At 43.8% G+C, this 23,773-nt stretch overlaps 1 protein-coding gene across 2 annotated transcripts in view; it reads right to left on the minus strand.

Annotated features, from left to right (window-relative positions):
* Nucleotides 1–22,961: 22,961 nt before the first annotated feature.
* Nucleotides 22,962–23,773, minus strand: part of LOC308174168 (cGMP-dependent protein kinase 1) — a gene marked incomplete at both ends in the record, with an annotated part of 94,729 nt that continues 93,917 nt past the window's right edge. For both annotated transcript variants that reach the window (XM_080549239.1, XM_080549238.1), the window contains 2 exons: nt 22,962–23,060; nt 23,620–23,686. In XM_080549239.1, coding sequence (XP_080405365.1) covers nt 22,962–23,060; nt 23,620–23,686 — 166 coding nt within the window. The remainder of the gene's footprint in view (nt 23,061–23,619; nt 23,687–23,773) is intronic.

Here is a 23,773-nt window from a genome sequence, read left to right on the forward strand (position 1 = left end):
TGCAACTATTATTTTGACTAGTCAAAACTGAATTACAGATATCTCTAACTGTCGTTTTGACTAGTCAGAATGACGTTATAGATATCTTGAATACAAATTTAGACTAGTAAAAATCTAATTACGACTAGTCAAATTTAGCTAATACATTTTAAAACGGCTTGCCATAATATATGTATATATAGCCACCCTGCGTTGGTAGCTATGTAGTAGATAGATTAGCTAGCTAGTAGCTAGCTGTGTGCTGTCAACCATCGACAAGCTGACTAACTAGATTTTGTTGCGGTCGTGAAACACAGCCTTGCCCTTGTACAATGAATAACTATAGCATATTACCCTGTTTATTACATAATAATTAGTGTTGTTCCGATACCATTTTTTGATCCCGATACCGATACCGATACCTGACCGTGCAGTATTTGCCGATACCGAGTACCGATCCGATACCACGGCGTTTGAAAAAACAAAACAAAAAAACATGTTTTTTGAGCCGCATACTCACCTCGATGTAAAATTATTGCTAACACTTAGTCTGGCACTGCTCAAAACCTTTGTAAAACAGGAAAAAATACCAACAGAGAGTGAATACTATAGAACTTTTTTTTATTGTCTACCTGGTATGGTGACAAGAAAATCAACCCCTTATAAAACCTGAAATGTGGCTCTCACAGATGCCAATCAGTGCAATATCCATTTAAGATATAAAACAGTCGTAGTAGTAGTGCAACAGCAAGTGAACATTTACAAACAAAATAACTTTAGTACTTTAAAAAAAAAAAAAAAAAAAAAAGGATTTTTTTTTTGTTAGTACTCGCCGATACCGATACCAGCATTTTTGTGCGTATCGGTGGCCATGCCGATACTAGTATCGGTATCGGAACAACACTAATAATAATGTATAATAACTATAGCATATTTCCTTTTCTACTTACTAGGTGCGACCGTTGGTCTCCGTTGCTGCTCTCTCAATGAGTCTCGAGTCTTTCTGAGGTAAACCTTCTCAAGCGTCTGGGTCGCAAGACCAGAGCAGAACGGCGCGAAGAGTCAAAGGCTGCGTCTATGGAGCTATTTTAGTGCCATCAGAAATTGAATTGTATTTGACAGATTGAATTGAATATGAGCACAAATTTAATTGTATTTCACAGATCTGAATTGTATTTGACAGATTGAATTGAATCTGAGCACAAACTGAATTGTATTCGACAGATTGAATTGTATTCAATTCAGTTTTGATTATTTTCATTCAGTTTTCAAATTCAGTTTCTCTAAATACAATTCGGTTTTTCTCAAAATACAATTCAGTTCTCGAAATACAATTCAGTTTTACTCAAAATACAATTCAGTTTTACTCAAAATACAATTCAGTTTTTGAGGCACTCATCCGGGGACTCTGGGCTAGGTAAAATAATAGAGCACCGATTCTAATCCCTCCCATCCAAATTCATAAGAGCAACGCATCCGGGTACTTTGCTCTCCCGTCATGTCCACGCCCCTTTTTGGGTGATAGAAGTGTAGAAGTTTGACTGGCGGTCAATGGAAATGTCTGGTCTTTGCTACTTTAATCCGATAAAATAAGAAAACCGTAGTGCTTTTTAGATATTAGGAGCCCAAATCCGATGGCCAGTTAGGCAAACTATTATATAGTGTCGTTGCCGATCAATGACCGGCGTCGTTATATAGAGAACATTTATGAAATAGGGGTTGATTCATCAGAGCAGTCATACGGCATCTCCCTGTCATCAGGGATGTGTAGTTCTTCATTTGATTTGCCGTGTAAATCCCCAGATGAGAGTGTTACATTCGTTTTCTTAAAATAGGATAATGAATAAATCTGTTCAATGGGCAATTGCCAAAGTAGGGTTAGGGTGATTACTGTTAATCAGTATTTAGCCTGTATGGTGTATAAGAAGATGTTATAGCTAGCTAGCTACGATTTATCATGAAAATAATGAACAGCAAGCTAGATCCAAAACTAGGGCCGGTGGAGGTCATACTTGAAAATGAGCCCTTGGGGCTCAATGTGTTTCTTACCTGTATAAATAAAGGTTAAATAAAAAATAAAATAAAAAAAGGGCCACTTTGGCATGTCTTGACTTTTGACAAAGCTTGTTAGCTTACGTTAGCTAGTGGCTAAACCACCCCTATTGACTTTGTTTCAGGATCATGGTACACACCATCAGGCAAGCCAGCTAGCTAGTTGTACATCTCTGTGTAGCAAACACCTCGCTTTTCACATCGGTAGCGCGCTGTCTAGGCCTGCCCTCAATGTGATCAATTTACACCCCGTGGTCACACCTAATATGGTCAATAGGAAACGTGCTCAAGGCAATATAAAGAAAACCAACATTTGAAATGAAATTCTTGAATTATCTTAAAACTTAGGCTAGTCGTTTAAAGTTGAAAGGCAAGGACTTCCGGTTGAACGATGTAGTGGATGGACGCATGGTGTTTGCCTCCCGCACATTTTCAAAATATTTAGTTTATTACGCCTATCCCCATAGTCTATATTTAGTGTAAGCCTGTCTTAACTAAGTCAGAATTGAACCTGCATGGGAATGAGCAAAAAAAGTTATTAAAAAGACGGTGCAGAAGACACTTTTCTCCGGCGAAGGCATAGCTAACGCTAACAATATGTAGGGAGTCCACCCACTGGTCGTAGAACGTGCGAAAACGGGGTTTTGCCAGGGTTGCGCTACTTAATCACCATTAAAAATACATTTTTGGAAGATATTGTCTTACATGTGTCAACATACATGTCCATATGTATTATAGTTTTAGCTCTGTGTACTTGTTTTCGATGTACTTATATTGTTTTAAGAATGTAATTTCAATGTTACCGTTGCTACTCACTAGCACTTTCAGCTGCGCCGTTCTAATCCCTATCTCCAGTGATTTTCGGCTATTTACAAGCTCTCTTTCTTGCCATTTCCACGGCTCTGACCAATAGTAATCCTTTTAATGGACGTGTCACCTGTATCTAAGGCATCTTGACTTCCTATTGGTCTACCCGCAAGTCTCCACTCATTGGAGGATTTTTTCCTGTGGTAAATTTAAGGAGACACTTGACAGATCTTCATCATTATTGACATCTGATCGTCTTCGCGGTAGGTTTTCTGTTCAATTCAACTTGTTTTCTATCTAAAAATATATACATATAGCTACATGTTTGTCTTGTATCCAGCGGCTTTTGATTAGAAATATAGTCTACTCCGCTCGTAATTACGAGAGCCTACTCTTACTCTAGCCCGCTAGACGCTATTTGTGTGAATGGTCCCTCCGGTTTCGAAGGGTTAATAGTAAATAGTAAATAATCAACTGGAATATATAGGTAGATCGCTAGATAAGTGTATATGTTGTTTTATGTCCACATAAAATGTAATCCATGTAACACACAGTACTGACTAGCCTAATTTCGGTTCTAATTTCTTTGATAAGTTACATATTTGATTTTTACAGAGTCTAGCTATGGCCACAAACGCACCTCAAGTGTCACCTCTCCAAATTGTACCTCAAGTGACACCTATCGTTACAAACGGCTGGCTCTATGAGCAGAGTTTAAAGGGGATGACTGCAGCAGAATTAACTGAAGAAATAATTAAATTGGTTCCTAATAAATATGGACGCTCAAACAGCCTCAGACAAAAATGTGATGATGCCCTCTCTAAAATCAAGAAAATGAAGAAAAACAAGTGTAAAGACCTACAATTATTTTGGCAATCTGAATTTCTTCCACCAAAGGCCCGAACCCCAAATTCAATTGAAACCCAACTCAAAAAAGAAAACCTATCCCTAAGCAGAACGCTTCAGTCATCAGAAGAGCAGGTCTCTCAAATACAAACACAGCTCACAGCCATGGAGGAAAACACAGCTGATAGTCAGACCAAATTCCAGACCAGTATATTACAGTATCAGCAGGCCAGCATAGATGCCACATTGGACAGACAATCATTGAAATTACAATTGGAACAATTTGAACTTGAGAACTCTAATCTGACCAAACAGTATGACCTCTGCCTACAACAATTAATTAGAGTAACAGCAACTTTACCAAGAAAAAGAGCATTGGACATGAAAGACAAAACAATTAAACGGCTAAAAACTACCATTAAGCTATCCAAGGAGGATCTTGAGGAGAAAGAGGGAGTAATGCAGGTGCTCACTGAGAAGTTGAGCCTCCAGGACAAGTGGAAGCAGGAGAAGGTGGCCCTTCAGAAGAGGCTGAGTGTGATGAGAGGGAATGTGGCGACAGCCAGGCGGGAGAGGGATGAGGCTGAAGATATGGCAGAGGCCTCCATTCAACACCTGGAAGCTGAGGTAAAGCAGCTGGAAAGGAGAGAGCGAGAGCTTCAGTATGTGATAGACTGCACTGAGAGGGAGGAGGTTGCCACATTTGAAAATGGCAGATACACAAATGAAATCCGGGAGGTCTGCATGACACTACTCACAGAGGGGAATGTGAGCATCCGAAAGCTGCCAAAGGTCCTCACTACAGTAATTAAAAACCTGACGGGCAAGGTACCACAGAGGCTTCCCAGCAAGACACTTCTCAGCAGTCGTATTATGATGGAGGCCAGAATAGTGGCGAGTAAGCAGGTAAAAATATATCTGAACATGATATTGGTCTGTTGCTCAACTTCTTGAAAATGTTTTGCCCATTTAAACACAATTATGTTTATGGCAAATTCATTAAAAAATCAATTGTGTCCATTGGTAAGGTTGCTGAGGAAATGCTGAAGGACTTTGATCCGGAGAGTGGTGCAGGCACAACACTACACCAGGATGCCACCACATTTAATCACAGCCATTACCAAGGCATGCAGGTATGTACTGCCATTGAGCCCTCTAACAATAACCATAATCCTCTAAAGTGTGTGTGTGTGTGTGTGTGTGTGTGTGTGTGTGTGTGTGTGTGTGTGTGTGTGTGTGTGTAAACAACATGTACTTGTTTCCAATTAAATCAGGCAGTAAATTATTATACTAATTTATACATTGATTGCAATTCTGGATTTACATAAAATATATAATATATTTAAGTATACAAAATGCACAAATAAAGAGGGAGTATGGAGATGTGTTCACAGGCGACGGCTGCCTGGACGGAGAGTATCGAATCGAGATCGACAAGAGGGTGGAGCCAGTTAAACTCCCCAAACGACGAGTTCCGGTGGCTATGATGACATCACTCAAGGAAGAGTTGAGAGATCTACAAGAGAGAGAGATCATCACTCCTGTGGAAAAGAGCACAGATTGGATTAGTAGTTTGGTTACGGTGCAGAAGCCGAATGGAAAGACAAGAGTGTGCATAGACCCGCGACCACTCAACAAGGCACTGAAGCGCAGCCATTTTCCCCTGCCCACCATAGAAGATGTTCTCCCAGACCTGTCGAGAGCAAAGGTGTTTACAGTCTGTGATGTCAAACATGGATTCTGGCATGTGAAACTGGAGGAGGAGTCGAGCTATCTGACAACGTTTGCCACACCATTTGGCAGATATAGGTGGCTCAGGATGCCAATGGGGATAAGTCCGGCTCCGGAGATATTCCAGCAGAAGCTGACCCTGGCGCTGGAGGGGCTGCCAGGCATATACATTATCGCAGACGATATCCTCATCACGGGAGAAGGGGACACACAAGAGATGGCTGACAAAGACCACGACAGGAAACTGAGACAGTTCCTCACCAGATGCAGGGAGAGGAACATAAAACTGAATGCAGATAAGCTCAGATTGAGACAGCAAGAGGTACCATACATCGGACACGTACTGACAGCAGAGGGGCTGAAAGTCGACGCTGAGAAGGTTCGAGCAGTGAGAGACATGCCGAGGCCCACAGACGTGAAAGGCATACAGAGACTAGTCGGCATGGTGAATTACCGGTGAATTACCTGGCTAAGTTCTACCAACACCTATCAGACGACTGTGAGATACTGAGACAGCTCACCCATAGAGACAGCATATGGGAGTGGACAGATGTGCAAGAGGAAGCATTCGGCAGGCTGAAGGACAAGATAGCCAAAGCGCCAGTACTCAAGTACTATGACCCCAAGCAGGAACTTACGCTGCAGTGTGACGCGTCAGAAACAGGACTCGGAGCAGCACTGACCCAAGGTGGAAAACCGGTGGCGTTTGCGAGCAGGGCGCTGACTCAGACAGAAAAGGGCTACGCCCAAATTGAAAAAGAATGTCTGGCCATCGTCTTTGGCGCAGACAAATTCCATCAGTACACGTACGGCCGGAAAGTGACTGTACAGAGCGACCACAAGCCTCTGGAGAACATCGTCAGGAAGCCACTGCTGAGTGCACCCAAGCGACTGCAGAGGATGTTGCTGCGGCTTCAGTCATATGAGATAGAGGTGACATACGTTCCCGGACGTGACATGGTGCTCGCAGATACATTGAGCAGAGCGTACCTGCCTGAGAGCTAGGGCTGGGTATCGCCACTGATTTCCCAAAACGATTCGATTCCGATTCACAGCTCCCAATTCGATTCGATTCACGATTCGATTCGATTCGATTCGATTCCGATTCGATCTAGTTACAATATACATTTTTTGCTTGAATATGAAAGAGATTCTCCGAACTAATGCTATAAATGGTTCAAGGAACCCTATAACATGTAGCATTGTTAAACATATCAATGAATTGACTCCAAAGCAGTTACATGAATGTACTTTTTATTTACATATGACTTTGCTTTTGTCCAGCTCATCTCTATCGTCACATTTTTTAAATCCAAAATGCACCCAGACATCTGACTTTAAGCCTGGTGGTGACTTGAGTGTCCCTGCCATCGCCATGTTTTTAGATTTTAGTGTTGAGACCTCACGTTGCGTGAGATATGATACATTCTTGTAGCGCGAGATCTGGCCACGAGATCTCGTTGCGGGTTGAAGCTGCAAGCAAAAAAAAAAAAAAAAATAAAAAAAATAAAAAAAGATTGATCTCGGGATTTATGAATCGATAATCGCTCATTTAAATGAAGATCGATTCAGAATCGGGAAATCGATTTTTTGAACCCAGCCCTACTGAGAGCTCAGGCGCGGGGTCATTGGAAGCTGAGATAGAGACAGTTAATATGGTGGACTACGTACCAATCTCAGAGGCGAGACTCAGCACAATACGCTCTGCGACCCGAGACGATGACACCCTACAGAGGTTAAGTGAAATCATACTGAAGGGATGGCCGAAGAATAAGAGAGACACACCGATAGATATCAGACACTATCACTCGGTGCAAGAGGAGCTGAGTGTTCAGGACGAAATCGTCTTCAGAGGAGAGAGAGTTGTGATTCCAGACACACTACAAAGCGACATCACTCGCCGCATACACTCTACTCACCTGGGAGTAGAGGGTTGTCTCAGACGGGCGAGAGAATACGTCTACTGGCCAGGAATGACCGAGCAGATCAGGACAGCCATATCCAAGTGTGACGTCTGCAGAGCAATGGACACAAAGCAGCGGAAAGAGACACTGCACTCACACGAGGTGCCGAGCAGGCCATGGGCCAAGGTGGGGACAGACTTGTTTACCCATAACAACATGGATTACCTACTGACGGTTGACTACTATTCTAACTTTTGGGAGGTCGACCATGTACCTGACACAAAATCGAGTACAGTTATAAGAAAGCTGAAGGCTCACTTTGCTCGTCAAGGGATCCCGGATGTCGTGGTTTCAGATAATGGGCCACAGTACTCTTCCCATGAGTTCGATAGGTTCAGTCAGCTGTGGGGATTTCAACACCGGACGTCATCCCCTGGCTACCCTCAAAGCAACGGGAAAGCCGAGTCGGCGGTCAAAACGGCAAAGAGACTCATGATGAAAGCCAAGGTGGCAGGGGAGGACCCATACCTGGCAATGTTGGATCACCGCAACACTCCATCTCAAGGGCTAGATACAAGCCCAGCTCAGAGACTGATGTGTAGGAGGACCAGAACCCTGCTACCAACGAGGGATAGTCTTCTGCAGCAGGAGGTGAAACGCACAACGCCAGAGCAGATGAGACGAGGACAAATGAGACAAGCAAAGTACTACGACAGAACAGCCAGTGATTTGGACACGCTGAAAGCAGGAGAGCATGTCAGAATTCAACCCTTCGAACCACACACAAGCTGGAGAAAGGCGACAGTGGTGCAGCCTGTGGACCACAGATCCTACAGAGTGGAGCTGGACACCGGAGCTGTCCTTCGACGGAATCGACGACACCTGAGACGGGACAGGGGCACAGAGCCCAGAGACCCACAGCACACCAAAGTCTACTGCTACTCCGGGCAGGGACATAGGGGACACACAGACTGTAACCACTAGATCGGGTCGAGCAGTTGCTAGACCCGGATATCTCATGGACTATGCGAGCTGAATTGTGTAGCGCACAGTGTGTTCGAGAGAAGAAGAAAAGAAAAAAAAGAGAGAAAAAGAAATGGTTTTGAAAGATTTTTATGTTGTTCACTGTTCACTGTTTAGCTCCCTGTTAGTTCAGTAAAAGAAAAGGGATGTTACAATAGGATCTTTTAGTTCAGTAAAAGAAAAGGGATGTTACAATAGGATTGTATTAAAACATAAGGTTTGTTTCTGCACGGACGAAGTTGAGTGTGACACAGCCATGTGGAGAGCTGGATGTGGAATGTCAACACCGAGTTATAATAAAAGTGTAAGCAACTTGAGAGAATGCTTTAATCGTCATTTCTGTTAGTCAGAGTACAGGACTAGGCAGAATGTAACAGCATGACAGCGGAACTCACCGCCTCTTTGAACGCAGCCCTCGCCCCAATTCAGTCTTCCCTGGACTCCGTGGTCTCCACCGTGGCTGTACACTCCTCCACAATAACGGAGATGGAAACGGCCCTATCTTCCCACTCGGACGCCATCACGGGCCTGGAACAAGAAGTGGTGGAGCTGCGGTCCAAGATGGCATCGATGGCGGAGGAGCGCCCTACACTGATAGGGCTTTCACACCGGCAGTTCCGAACGCCGGTTCGCGTTCGCGTGCCGAAACCTCCGAACGTTGGCGATGTCTGACGAACGAGCCCGCGTTCATACCAGTGTATCGTTTCCGGTTTCCGAACGCGAACGCGAACCGGCGTTCGGAACTGCCGGTGTGAAAGCCCTAGAGGTGCAGTGGAGGACCTGGTCTCTCGCTCCAAGCGCCAGAACCTGAGAATAGTTGGTCTCCCCGAGGGGCTTGAAGGCAAAGACGCGCGACTATTCATGTCGGGGTTATTCAGGGAGGTGGTCGGGGATACGCTACCGGAGGACGGCCCTGAACTCGACCGCGCACATCGCAGCCTCGGACCCAAACCCCGACAGGGATCTCGTCCTGTGATTGTGCGTTTCCATCGCTACATTGAGAAGGAGAGAGTGCTGCGCTGGGCAAAAGAACACCGCGACATGGTCTACCAGGGTCACAGCATTAAGTTTTACGAGGACTTTAGCGCGTCTGTGGCCAAGAGGAGAGCCGTCTTCAACGCAGTGAAGTCCTCGCTCTACCGCAAAGGCATACGGTTCGGCGTGATGTACCCTGACCCAGACCAGACCAGACCGTGATGTACCCTGACCCAGACCAGACCAGACCAGACCAGACCGTGATGTACCCTGACCCAGACCAGACCCAGACCAGACCAGACCGTGATGTACCCTGACCCAGACCAGACCCAGACCAGACCGTGATGTACCCTGACCCAGACCAGACCAGACCAGACCGTGATGTACCCTGACCCAGACCAGACCAGACCGTGATGTACCCTGACCCAGACCAGACCAGACCAGACCAGACCCAGACCAGACCAGACCGTGATGTACCCTGACCCAGACCAGACCGTGATGTACCCTGACCCAGACCAGACCAGACCCAGACCGTGATGTACCCTGACCCAGACCAGACCAGACCAGACCAGACCAGACCGTGATGTACCCTGACCCAGACCAGACCAGACCAGACCGTGATGTACCCAGACCAGACCAGACCAGACCGTGATGTACCCTGACCCATACCAGACCAGACCAGACCGTGATGTACCCTGACCCAGACCAGACCACCAGACCGTGATGTACCCTGACCAGTGATGCCGGTAACGCGATACTAAGTATCGCGATACTCTAATCTGATTACTTTTCCCAGTAACGACTATTCTATCGCGATACTATTTCCAAATCAGTAATCTGATTAAAGTTACTTATTCGAGTGACTGTGCGTTACTATTGCGTTACTACCTCATAACTTAGGCTAAATGCAGTATTTCTTTGTAATGTTCGATAGTAAACAAACATTTATTGCTTTTCTCGCGTCTTGGGGAGTGACGTCAGTGATCACGTTTTCAACACGAGGTGCAGCAGAATCGCTCACGTGTATCACCACGCTGATTGCACAGTGTAAACAGAAGCGTATAATGGAGCGAGAACAGAGATATGCGTTAAATAGCTGGAAATATAGGGATTATTTTGAGTTTGTGTCAGCAAAGGATGACAAGAACATAAATGTTCGTTGTACACTCTGTGCTGGCAAGAAAATATTGTCCTGTGGTAAAAGCCTGAATGGTCAGGGTAGGTTTTAGGTTTTGTGAAACCCCTCCTTGCTAGTTACTGTTAAGGGGAGGCTACCCCCCCTAGACTTTGCCAATAGGCAAAAAAAGAAAGAAAATAGATATCACTATGAACACATTCCCAGTTTGTTATGTACATAAAAACTATGAAAAAATGTATTGCAAGTTTTCTGAATTTATTATTGTTTATGTTTATTATGCAAATTAGATGCTAATTGGACCCAAATCTCCAGGATCACTCACACCATCATATTTGTCAAATTTTTTTTTTTTTTTATTTATTTATGTTGACACATAAGAAAACAAACTTTGCACACAGCAGATTGTGTCTATGTCCTCGTATCAGCCCATACATCAGGAAATACTGTCCATAGTCATAAAAAAATCTATTTTCGCCATGGTTTTGGTATAAAATGTACTATAAACAGGGCTATGAATGATATATCATCAAACTCTTGTGTGCAGAGAAGCAGAATATGGATAGGAAGAAATGTGGAAAGTTTGGTCTGTTTTGGTGCAAGGAAAATCCTTGTGTGTGGACAAGTGTGTGGACAAACACATAAAAACAAATTTTCGGGAAAACAGACTCAAAGTTTTGTATTGTGAAATATGAAACATTTTTATTTGAAACTGCTATTCACAAACACAAAACCTAATCAAACCATTAGCAATAAACATCCTAAACACCTGACTGATAACTGAATAACATAAACTGAACAGAAATGCACACAGGCTACAAATAGTGGCTGTTATGGAATAGAAAGTGTCTCCCTCTCTCACAAACCTCTGGCACCACCATGTAATCAGCACACAGAACTACAGCCAGCCAGCCAGCCACACACACACACACACACACACACACACACACACACACACACACACACACACACACACACACACACACACACACACACACTTGTGTCAAGCCTAGTTACAGAACCTGGTACTGGTGTGTGAGCACATCTGCCTCTCCTGTGTGTGAGAGAGGGACAGAACCTGGTACTGGCGCCGCAACCGAGTCGGGGCTCGGATATGTGTTCGGCGGGCCCGAGCCGATTCAGGAAATATTAGAACGGCGTCTGTGGCTCGTACGGTTGCGACGCAGCGGTACTTTGACCTGAAGTGCCTAGGCCGAGAAGCCTGAATTTGAGTTATTTTTAAATGCTTTTCGGTCAGCGCGGCCGTTCCGAGGCGCAGAGACGCACCGTTTTCGACGAGGTCATTCGTAAGGGGCTTGGCACCCGTACTCTGTCGAGTTTTTTCTGCTAGGCGCGACCGAAGATGTTCGACATTTGTGAAAACCAGACCTCTAGCTCACTCAGGAGGGGAGTTATGAATTCTGGCCACAGGAGGCCATACAATGGGCTAGAGACTTGAAATCACTTTTGTCTGAAAGCTGGCATCCCACTGATGGTGTGTGTCTTTTTCTGTTCCCCTGGCTACATAGGAAGTGTCCCAAAGGTGAGCCTAAAGTTCAGGAGGTCGCCAATGTTAAACGGCTGAGTGGGGAGGGGTAGTGAGTGACTAAATTGAGTGCTGTTTGGTGATACATTGGGCTAGAGATCTGAAATCACTTTTGGCTGAAAGCTGGCATCCCACTGATGGTGTGTGTCTTTTTCTGTTCCCCTGGCTACATAGGAAGTGTCCCAAAAGTGAGCCTAAAGTTCAGGAGGTCGCCAATGTTAAACGGTGGGTCACAGTGATTGACTAAATTGAGCGCTGTTTGGTGATACATTGGGCTAGAGACTTGAAATCACTTTTGTCTGAAAGCTGGCATCCCACTGATGGTGTGTGTCTTTTTCTGTTCCCCTGGCTACATAGGAAGTGTCCCAAAAGTGTCCCTAAAGTTCAGTAGGTCGCCAATGTTAAACGGCTGAGTGGAGAGGCTAGTTCCGCCTTCCGCGTCACATGGGACACGACAACCAATCACATTCGAGAATTTTCGCATCAACCAATAGAATCGCGTATTCTAAAAGAATGCAACCTATCTATTTTAGTGATTGGTTGCTGATACAAGGGGCGTTGTAAATTTTGGAAGCGGCCATTTTGAGCACAAGAAACACATCTTTCAAACAAGGCCAGGCTTGATGTATTTCAGACAGCAGCCGTTTCGGTAACGCTGTGCGTAAACTACTAACTTTTGGCGAATTTATGAGGATTTTACGGACGCATGCACCACAATCAAGTAAAATAAACAACCAAATGTGTTTTTGTCGACGTTGTATTGTCACTAATATGAAAGAAAACATGTTTAGGAGGCAAAAGAGCAACTCATCTCAAAATCGGGGAAAAATGGGAAATTGCGTTTTGAGGGGGGTAGCCCCACTTAAATAAAGATTATATTTATTTTATTGTTTAAAAACAAGTATTTATGTTGGGTGAGGCAAAGAAAGACTCTTTATTTTGTTGTTTTAAGTTATTGTTTAAAGTTTAATTATGTAATTTAAGTTACTGTTAAAATAAAGTGAGTTTTGGCAAAACCAGTTTTCATTTTTATGTTGCGGGTGGGGGGGGGGGGGGGGGGTCGGGTGCCTAGGCAGCTGCCAATAGTAACTAAAAAAGTAACTAGTAATCTAACTTAGTTACTTTTAAAATCAAGTAATCAGTAAAGTAACTAGATTACTTTTTAAAGGAGTAATCAGTAATCAGTAATCAGAATACTTTTTCAAAGTAACTGTGGCAACACTGACCCTGACCCAGACCAGACCAGACCAGACCGTGATGTACCCTGACCCAGACCAGACCAGACCGTGATGTACCCTGACCCAGACCAGACCAGACCAGACCGTGATGTACCCTGACCCAGACCAGACCAGACCAGACCGTGATGTACCCTGACCCAGACCAGACCAGACCAGACCGTGATGTACCCTGCCCGGCTGCGCATCACCTTCAACGGTGTGGACCACTTTTTTGACTCCGGAGCAAGCAGAGCAGTTTTACCAAGAACGCATCCACAAGTCATGAACAGCTGGAGTGGGTATGTGTTACGGTGATCATTTGACATTGACCTACTCTTAGGAGTCTTTATTTTCTGTTTCACTATTGGACTTGTTCACCGTTTCATTCATTTGACTTTATACTCTCTCAGGAGCATTTATTTTCGTTTTCTTTGCTGGTCTTAATTTACATTTTTAAACATTAAAACATTATTATTTACATACAGTCCCTGACAAAAGTCTTGTCACTTATCCATTTTGTAGAAACAACAGTTTATAACCTGACTTTTAATTAATCCATTGGTTTTAGAAATGGCTCATATGAAAGCAAAAACCCTCCCAAATTATGTTTAATATACCAAAATAAATTTGCTTCACTGAAGAAAGATTGATCATTTAATGAACACAGAAAGGTCAGATTTTGGCAAGACAAAGGTGTTGTCGCCTACAGAGAGTAATGTGAAAATTGAACAAATAATGTACTTCAAATACTAAAATATGTTGCATAACTTCAGTGAATTAAGTAGTGGTCAGTGGCGGCTGGTGCTAACTAGTGTTGTTCCGATACCGATACGCACAAAAATGCTGGTATCGGTATCGGCGAGTACTAACTTTATTTTATTTATTTTTTACTCTTTTTTTTTTTTAATTTCTTTTTTTTTTTTACTAAAGTTATTTTGTTTGTAAATGTTCACTTGCTGTTGCACTACTACTACGACTGTTTTATATCTTAAATGGATATTGCACTGATTGGCATCTGTGAGAGCCACATTTCAGGTTTTATAAGGGGTTGATTTTCTTGTCACCATACCAGGTAGACAATAAAAAAAAGTTCTATAGCATTCACTCTCTGTTGGTATTTTTTCCTGTTTTACAAAGGTTTTGAGCAGTGCCAGACTAAGTGTTAGCAATAATTTTACATCGAGGTGAGTATGCGGCTCAAAAAACATGTTTTTTTGTTTTGTTTTTTCAAACGCCGTGGTATCGGATCGGTACTCGGTATCGGCAAGTACTGCACGGTCAGGTATCGGTATCGGTATCGGGATCAAAAAATGGTATCGGAACAACACTAGTGCTAACATTTTTGGGTGGGGCACAAGTTATGGGGGCATGCTCCACGGGGAAGAATATCAACTTTAAAATCTGGATTTACAGTCGATTTTAGCATGAGAATAGCTCTACCCCCCTGTACAGAGTACAGACCTCGCCATCCCCTCTACCCCCCTGTACAGACCTCTTCATCCCCTCTACCCCCCTGTACAGACCTCTTCATCCCCACTACCCCCCTGTACAGACCTCTTCATCCCTCTACCCACCTCTACAGACCTCTTCATCCCCTCTACCCACCTCTACAGACCTCTCCATCCCCTCTACCCCCTGTACAGACCTCTTCATCCCCTCTACCCCCCTGTACAGACTAGGGATGGACGGTTTCCAATTATTGAAACCGAAAAACCGTCAGAGAGTAAAACCGCGGTTTTCCGGTTAACCGAAAAATACATTTGAAAAAAAAAGGGATTAAAAAAAAAAGAAAAAAAAAAAAAGAGCGCCAATTTCAAATAATTGAGCCCTACTGCTACAATACACTCATGTCGAACACCATTAAAACACCGTAAGCACAGTCGCAACACATTTAGGCTACTTAGTTTCACAAATATAAGTGGAAAGGCAGACTTTTGTAAGCTACACCATACATGAAAACACATGAACACTTAACACACCAGCTCCGCTGATCCAGGGTGCACGCCTGCACGGAAGATCATCTCTTGGAACAGCGTCTTCATTGAATGAACTGCTTTCTCAATATCTTGGTTCTTAGACAAGGTTTCAGCTGCTGCTCAATGTATTTAAATATTTGAATACTGCTCAATAATCACTGAAATATTAGACTTAGAATTATGCAGTGAACATACTTAAAGCTTTTCATAAAAACCACATGCCGCGAGACTGACTCGTCCTGAACTGTCGTAAGTCAATCAACAAAGAATGCCCCATCAAAATAAAAGTGCCCATGGTAGAGCTGTCAAAATAGAGCTTTCAAAATAAATGTACTAATACAGATAGAGATAAATACAGAACTAACTTTGCGTCACTAAGTGACCGCGTATCTTCTGAGACATGCGTTCTGTCATCACTTTCAGTAGCGCCTTCACACACAGTGGCGCTGTGCACAAACACTCTTGATCCGTATAGCTCTTGTTTTATTATATTGTTGTTTAGTAAATACTGCACTTGGAGTTACATTCAATGCATGATTTGTGCTATAGAACATAAATAAAGTTTGATTGATTGATTGATATCAAATCAAATCACATTTTATTTCTATAGCGCATTTCTCACAAAAGTGACCCAATGCGCTTTACAGAGAGCAGCGAAAATGATCTTATTCAATGTAAGCGAGTAATTGTAAAAAACCTTTCCTATCTACCAATAACTGAAGGCAACTATCTTTCCCATAGAGTGATTCGTTACCCTTAAATATAATCCCAATTAGATATTAATCCTCAGTTATTCTTCACAACTGACCAAACCTCTCACTCATTGCGCGGCAGATTCAGACTGTATCATTGTTATTTTCACACACGACAAACATGTGACATGTTCCAGTTTTATTCTTATTCTATTTTATTCTTCAAAAAAAAAATAAAAAAAAATAATAATCCGGTTTCAGACGGTTTTGATAAAAAAACGTTTCTATTTTTATAAACCCCGGTTTTCGGTTTAACCGAAAAACCGTCCATCCCTAGTACAGACCTCTCCATCCCCTCTACCCTCCTCTACAGACCTCTTCATCCCCTCTACCCCCCTGTACAGACCTCTTCATCCCCTCTACCCCCCCTGTACAGACCTCTCCATCCCCTCTACCCTCCTCTACAGAGCTCTCCATCCACTCTACCCTCCTCTACAGACCTCTTCATCCCCTCTACCCCCCTGTACAGACCTCTTCATCCCCTCTACCCCCCTGTACAGACCTCTTCATCCCCTCTACCCCCCTGTACAGACCCCGTCATCCCCTCTACCCACCTCTACAGACCCCGTCATCCCCTCTACCCCCTATGGTCTTTATTGTCATTGATATAGTACAGGTACCAAACAACGAAATTTGGGAGGGGGGGCTCCCCTGGTGCTAGGAAAAAAAAAAAAAAAAAAAGAAGGGAAAGGAGTTGGTTTACATAAATAAAGGCTATGTACACTATCCACTATACTATACTATACAAATAAAACACTTGCTGTACTCTATGCTATGCTATACCTATTCTAACATTTCATATTCTCTGAACCTTATGTACCCTAGGGTTGTCATATTGCACATAGTGTTATTGCACATTAATTTAAAGTGTCGCAGTTTGCAGGCTTGAAATGTACACATTTGTGCCTCAGCACTACACCTGATTTCAATCCAGCAGCTGCCATCAATCCGTCCAGACTGTCCAGGGCCCAGAACCTAGGTCTTTGCTGTGTTCAGGGCCTGAATGGCCCTGGGGTAGAAGCTGAGCTTCAGTCTGTTTGTCCTTGCGAACATGGTCCTGAACCGCCTGTTCGAGAGCAGCCGAGCAAAGTGTTCGTACCCAGGGTGGGATGGGTCTCTGGAGATCTTGGAGGCCTTCCTGAGGCAGCGTGTGTTGTACAACTCTTCCAGAGAGGGGAGGGGGGCGCCGGTGATCTTCTGGGCCGATCTCACGACTCTCTGTAGCGCATTCCTCTCTGCGGCTGTGCAGCTGGAGAACCAGTTGCAGATGCAGTAGGTGAGGATGCTCTCCACTGCGGCGCGGTAGAAGGCCACCAGCATCTCCTGTCCGATGTGGTCTTTCCTGAGGACTCTCAGGAAGAAGAGCCGCTGTTGTGCCTTCTTGATGATGGCTGCTGTGTTGTTCTTCCAGGACAGGTCATCCTGTATGTGCACCCCCAGGAATCGGAGGGTTGAGACTCTCTCCACGCTCCCTCCGTCGATGAGCAGGGGCTGGACCTCCGATTTTTTCCTCCTGAAGTCCACGATGATTTCCTGGGTCTTTGACTGGTTCAGCAGCAGGTTGTTAACCTTGCACAGCTTGCTCAGCTGCTCTACCTCATCCCTGTACGCCGCCTCGTCCCCCCCCGAGATGCAGCCCACCACGGTGGTGTCGTCTGCAAACTTTCCGATGGAGTTGCTGGGGTGGACGGGGGTGAAGTCGTAGGTGTAGAGGTTGTAGAGGATGGGGCTTAGCACGCAGCCCTGGGGGGACCCAGTGCTGAGTCTGAGGGCTGTGGAGGTGTGGGAGCCCACCCGCACCCTCTGGGGGCGGTCAGACAGGAAGTCCTTGATCCATGCACATATAGAGTGTGATAGTCCCAGGTCTAGTAGTTTGGTCACTAGCCTGTCTGGAAGGATGGTGTTGAAGGCAGAGCTGAAGTCCACAAAGAGCAGTCTCGCGTAGCTGTTTCCCCTCTCCAGGTGGGATAGAGTGGAGTGGAGAGTCGTCGCGATGGCGTCCTCTGTGGACCTGTGGGCTCTGTAGGCGAACTGGTATGGATCCAGGTTGGGCGGGAGGCGTGTGACTATGTGGGCCCGGACTAGTTTCTCGAAGCACTTCCTGCAATGGTTGCAATTCCTACACATTTCATACAACCCCTTGAATTAAAGCTGAAACTTCAATGCACCTCAGTTGCTTCATTTCAAATGTCCATTATGGTGGTGTACAGAGCCAACATTATAGAAATTGTGTCACTGTCCAAATATTTCTGGTCCTAACAGTATTTATATATTCATCCCTTCATGTTCAGATGAGAACAGAGTAACTAAGTGCATCCAGTCACATACTTTGTTTGTACACTACCAGAACTCTGTCTGTTTACATTTCACAGATGGAGAAATCTCACCAACATAAGCAGAAAAAGAGATGTAGGCAGTTATCAGCCATCAAGTAAAACAAGTTGTCTTCAGTGTTTCATGTATTTTATTGTAAAAAAAGGCTTATAAAGGATGCAAAGCAGCCATCTACGAGGAGACGCACAGGTTGAGGTGTTTATTTGTTCATGCAGCATTGATGTGACAGTTAATTTTGGATGCCGTTGATTTAAGGCACTTGCATTGTTCTACTGGTCAGCTGTGACTACTGATTATTGGGATCTGGACAGGGAGTGAGACAGGATCCACTGAACCACAGGTCAATAGATGATGGGTTGGCGCTACTTTTACAACTGCGCCACATTGGTTATTCACCACCTGTTCTCTGAAAACTGCCATTGTGATGGGAATGATGCATATGCCATACTCAGGATGTTTCTGTAACAAGGTCAATGAGGGTAAATAATAATTGATTTTGTATCAAATGTACAATTGCTGTCTGTCTGAGTAAATAGGTGGTGAAACTGTCATGGCAGTGCATTTTCATAAATAACACCAATAATTCTTTAATTAAATGCCAAACATGGAGAATCAACACCGAAGACAATGCAACAAGGTGTCAAATATTTAAAAACATTCTTCCACATTGATTTAATAAACCCGACACAAACTAATTATATAAGGAAAGTAATGAAGTGCATTACAAAGTAATCAATAACTAAAATATCAATATACAGAGACAATATCAATTTCCCATACATCTCCATTCATCTTAAATACAGCACCTGTGTTACTGCAGAAACAGTACTGACATCTTAAAGCCCCATTAAAAGTAATGGTAACTATCATCGAGTGAAAATATGACCTATGTGAATATGGAAGGTGTCTATTATTGGTAAGCAATCCATGAAAGAAAATGTAGAAACTATTAGGTATGTGGGCATGTAAGAGATAACAAATAAAAAGTGTTGTATACTGGTTTAAAGTGTACCCTACTGGTGCCTGTGAAATTAAAGTTGGGCCGAGCATTTTTCTTGTGGTTATTGATGACGTTTTTGAAAGGACTGAACTGCATACTGACACATTTCTTTCTAGGAAAGCTTGTGTGTGTGTGTGTGTGTGTGTGTGTGTGTGTGTGTGTGTGTGTGTGTGTGTGTGTGTGTGTGCGTGTGACATGGATAACTTAAGGTAAGCACGGCACTTGAAGGGTCATCATTTATTTCCATCAGAAGCACAAACAGCAATTGTGCTTTTTAAGGTATGCGGTTGCAGTCTACATATTATGAGTAGAGGAGTGGAGCCTATGTGCATTTGTGAGAACGTAACTTCAAATACTATGTACATAATATACTCTGTGTGTCAAAAATTATAATATTAATAAGAACAGTAACATTCAGGTTTGTCTTGAGCACTTGATACCTTTTGGACTGGTGGTCAGACTGTTAAACATAGAATCAGCGACATATGAAGAAAATATGATATCTACTACCCTAAGGAGAGGGGTGATTTCCGATCCAAACAAGCACAAAAAGCTTCACTTGTTAGTAATTACACAAGTATCTGTTCATGGTAAGATAGCTGCATGACATAGAAAGGCTAACAAGTGAAACATCTTGCAACTTTGTCTGTGTCTGAAGTCGCACCACAACTCATGGATACATCTTCTCACTGAATTAACCTTTAATATGTTGTTTCTCTTCATTGAGACCAATGTTGCAGGAACTGCAGACCAAATCACATAAACCAACTACAGCTACAGTAATAGTAGAGGGAACAGTGATCAGGTGCCTGTCTGCCCTTTAACACTAGAAGAGCCGTGAGGGGTCGCGGTGACCCGAGAGTAAAAAAAAATGTCTATCTTTGCACTCGTTCGAATTTCAGGACTTTTCCTAAATATGTGCGTTCTACCACCCAGTATCCTTACATTTTCTAAATCACATCAGGATAAGATAGTATAAAGCTGTTTTGCAGTTTTTCTGTGTAGGAGGCAGGCTAAAAAAAGAAGCGCCCTCTAGTGATCTCTGTGTGTAAATAGCAGATTTACATTCTAAAAAGGGGGTCTATTTGACCCCCAAGGCGGCTCTACTAGTAGGTAAAATAGGCACGGCTGTTGTAGTGTTAAAGAGCAATGAAGATGTGTGACAGCAAAATAAATCTCAGTTTCATTCTCTTGATATCTTCCCTTTATATTTGTACACTCATTTTTGCATGCTCTCATATATACAGTATATCTCAAAAGTGAGTACACCCTTTAGATGTTTGCAAATATTCTGTCATATCCTTTCAGGGGATAACACTATCTTAATGAAACTTTGATATAACTTAAAGTAGTCAGTGTGCTGCTTGAATAACAGTATAGATTTATTGTCCATTGAAAATTACTCAGTACACAGCTGTTAATGTCTAAACAGCCGGCAACAAAAGTGAGTACACCCCATAGTGAACATGTCTAAATTGTGCCCAAAGTGTCAATATTTTGTGTGACCACCATTGTTATCTAGCACTGCTTTAACCCTCCTGGGCATGGAATTCACCAGAGCTGCACAGGTTGCTTCTGGAATCTTCTTCCACTCCTCCATGACGACATCACGGAGCCCATGGATGTTGGACACCTTGCACTCCTCCACCTACCTCTTGAGGATGCCCCACATGTGCTCAATTGGGTTTAGGTCTGGAGACATACTTGGCCAGTCCATCACCTTAACCTTCAGCTTCTTCAGCAAGGCCGTTGTCATCTTGGAGGTGTGTTTAGGGTCATTATCATGTTGGAAAACTGCCCTAAAAAACGGCCCAGTTTCCGAAGAGAGGGGATCATGCTCTGCTGCAGGATGTCACAGTATATATTGGAATTCATGTGTCCCTCAATGAAATGCAGCTCCCCAGTGCCGGCAGCACTCATGCAGCCCCAGACCATGATGCTGCCACCACCATGCTTGACTGTAGGCAAAACACATTTGTCTTGGTACTCCTCACCAGGGTGCCGCCACACACGCCGGACACCATCTGACCCAAACAGGTTTATTTTGGTCTCATCAGACCACAGGACATGGTTCCAGTAACTCATGTTCTTGGATTCATTGTCTTCAGCAAACTGTTTGCGGGCTTTCTTATGCATCGGTTTCAGAAGAGGCTTCTGTCTGGGGCGACGGCCATACAAACCGATTTGATGCAGTGTGCGGCGTATGGTCTGGGCACTGACAGGCTGACATCCCACTTCTGCAACCTCTGCAGCAATGCTGGAAGCACTCGCACGTCTATTTTTGGAAACCAACCTCTGGATATGACGCTGAGCACGTGGACTCAACTTATTTGGTCGACCCTGGCGAGGCCTCTTCCGAGTGGAACCTGTCCTGGAAAACCGCTGTATGATCTTAGCCACTGTGCTGCAACTCATTTTCAGGGTGTTGGCGATCTTCTTATAGCCAAGGCCATCTTTGTGAAGCGCAATAATCCTTTTTTTCATCCGCTCAGAGAGTTCCTTGCCATGAGGTGCCATGTTGTCCAGCATTCAGAGAGAATTGTGCCCAAAACACCAAATGTAACAGCCCTGCTTATCATTTACACCTGAATCCTTGTAACACTAACGAGTCACATGACACCAGGGCGGGAAAACAACATAATTGGGCACAATTAGGACATGTTCACTATGGGGTGTACTCACTTTTGTTGCCAGCTGTTTGGACATTAACAGCTGTGTACTGAGTAATTTTCAAAGGACAATAAATCTATACTGTTATTCAAGCAGCACACTGACTACTTTAAGTTATATCAAAGTTTCAGTAGGATAATGTTATCCCCTGAAAGGATATAACAGAATATTTGCAAAAATCTAAAGGGTGTACTCACTTTTGAGATATACTGTATATATATACACTCACCGAACACTTTATTAGGAACACTATACTAATACTGGGTCTCCCTTTGCTCTCAAAACAACCTCACTTCTTCGTGGCATTGATTCCACAAGATGTTGGAAACATTCCTTTGAGATTCTAGTTCATGATGACATGACTGCATCACGCAATTCCTGCAGATCTTTCATGTACACTTTCAAGCTGTCAATCTCCCCAAAGGTGTTCTATTAGATTCAGATCTGGTGACTTGGGAAGGCCACTGAAGAACACTGAACTCATTGTCATGTCCATGAAACCAGTTTGAGACGATTTTCGCTTTGTGACATGGTGCATTATTAGGCTGGAAGTAGCATGGTCTGCAACAATACTCAAATAGGCTGTGATAGGTACAGGCCCCCAAATGTGTCAAGAAAACATTCTCCATACCATTACACCACCTCCACCAGCTATAGCTGTAAATAAAGTGTTCGGTGAGTGTATATACACACACACACACTATACACACAATCTCAACACTCTCTCTCTCTCTCTCTCTGCTAAATGGATAGGCCTTTTTTGCTCCAGGACCTGCCTCAGTGTGTGTGAATGTGTTTGTGTGTGTGTGTGTCTGTGTGTGTGGGCTGGGGTTCAACACTGAGGAAGTGCTATCACATGAAATGCTAGTCCCAAAGCCATGTCGTGAAGGCATATCGGTGACCCAGAAGGATTCCTCTTCACCCTTTCCTTCTCATCTTCCTCTTTTTCAATGTAGTCTTTATAATGCATCTATATCCTGAAGAGGGGGGGGGGGGGGGGTTGAAGGGGGGTGGTTAGAAATCGTTGTCCCAGCCAGAGTTGTCGTCCGGGGGTGGGTCCTCGTTGTCTTCAGGGAAGCTGTCAAAGTTAGTTGTGTCGGTCGCTGATCCCACCTGTTTGAAGGCCAGACAGACAAGAAAAAGAATCCAACCCATCAAATGACACCAAATTATTTTCTTCTGTTCTGAAATTCAGTCGGATTACCTAGTAAGTAAGTAAGTAAGTAAGTAAGTGAGTGAGTGAGTGAGTGAGTAAGTAAGTAACTAAGTAACTAAGTAAAACTTTATTTATATAGCGCCCTTCACAGCACGGGTGCACAGGGTGCTTTACATCAAAAATAAGAAAAGTGCAATCGAAACATCAATGATTAAACAGGAACAATAAGAAGGCTAAAGGTGACTACCGGCCTGCCTAACCAGATGCGTCTTTAATTGCCGCTTAAAAATGAGTTCTGAGGGAGCGGCTCTCAGGTCAGGGGGTGAGGGCGTTCCAGAGTCTTCGGGCCGTCACCTCAAACGCTTTGTCTCCCCTCCATCGGTTCTCAAGGCTACCTACTTAATTTACTTCTGGTGAACGGGTTGTGAGCAGAAATGACAGATATTCAGCTGTATGAGTGTATATCAGGTGCTGTGTACATAGTGCAATGTACTCTGCTGTACTGTCGGTGCTTACATTAGGGATGATAGGAGGAGTCAGGGTTCCCTTCCGTAAGCCCTCCCAGTTAAAGCCCTCGAACCATCTGCATGAAGAGAACAATAAATACATTTGTACAAATCAACGTGTTCGAAAATTATGTAGGAATGCAACTGCGAATAGAGTAGGTATC

Source organism: Nansenia antarctica (assembly GCF_963989245.1).
Source record: "Nansenia antarctica genome assembly, chromosome: 19".
NCBI lineage: Eukaryota > Metazoa > Chordata > Actinopteri > Argentiniformes > Microstomatidae > Nansenia > Nansenia antarctica.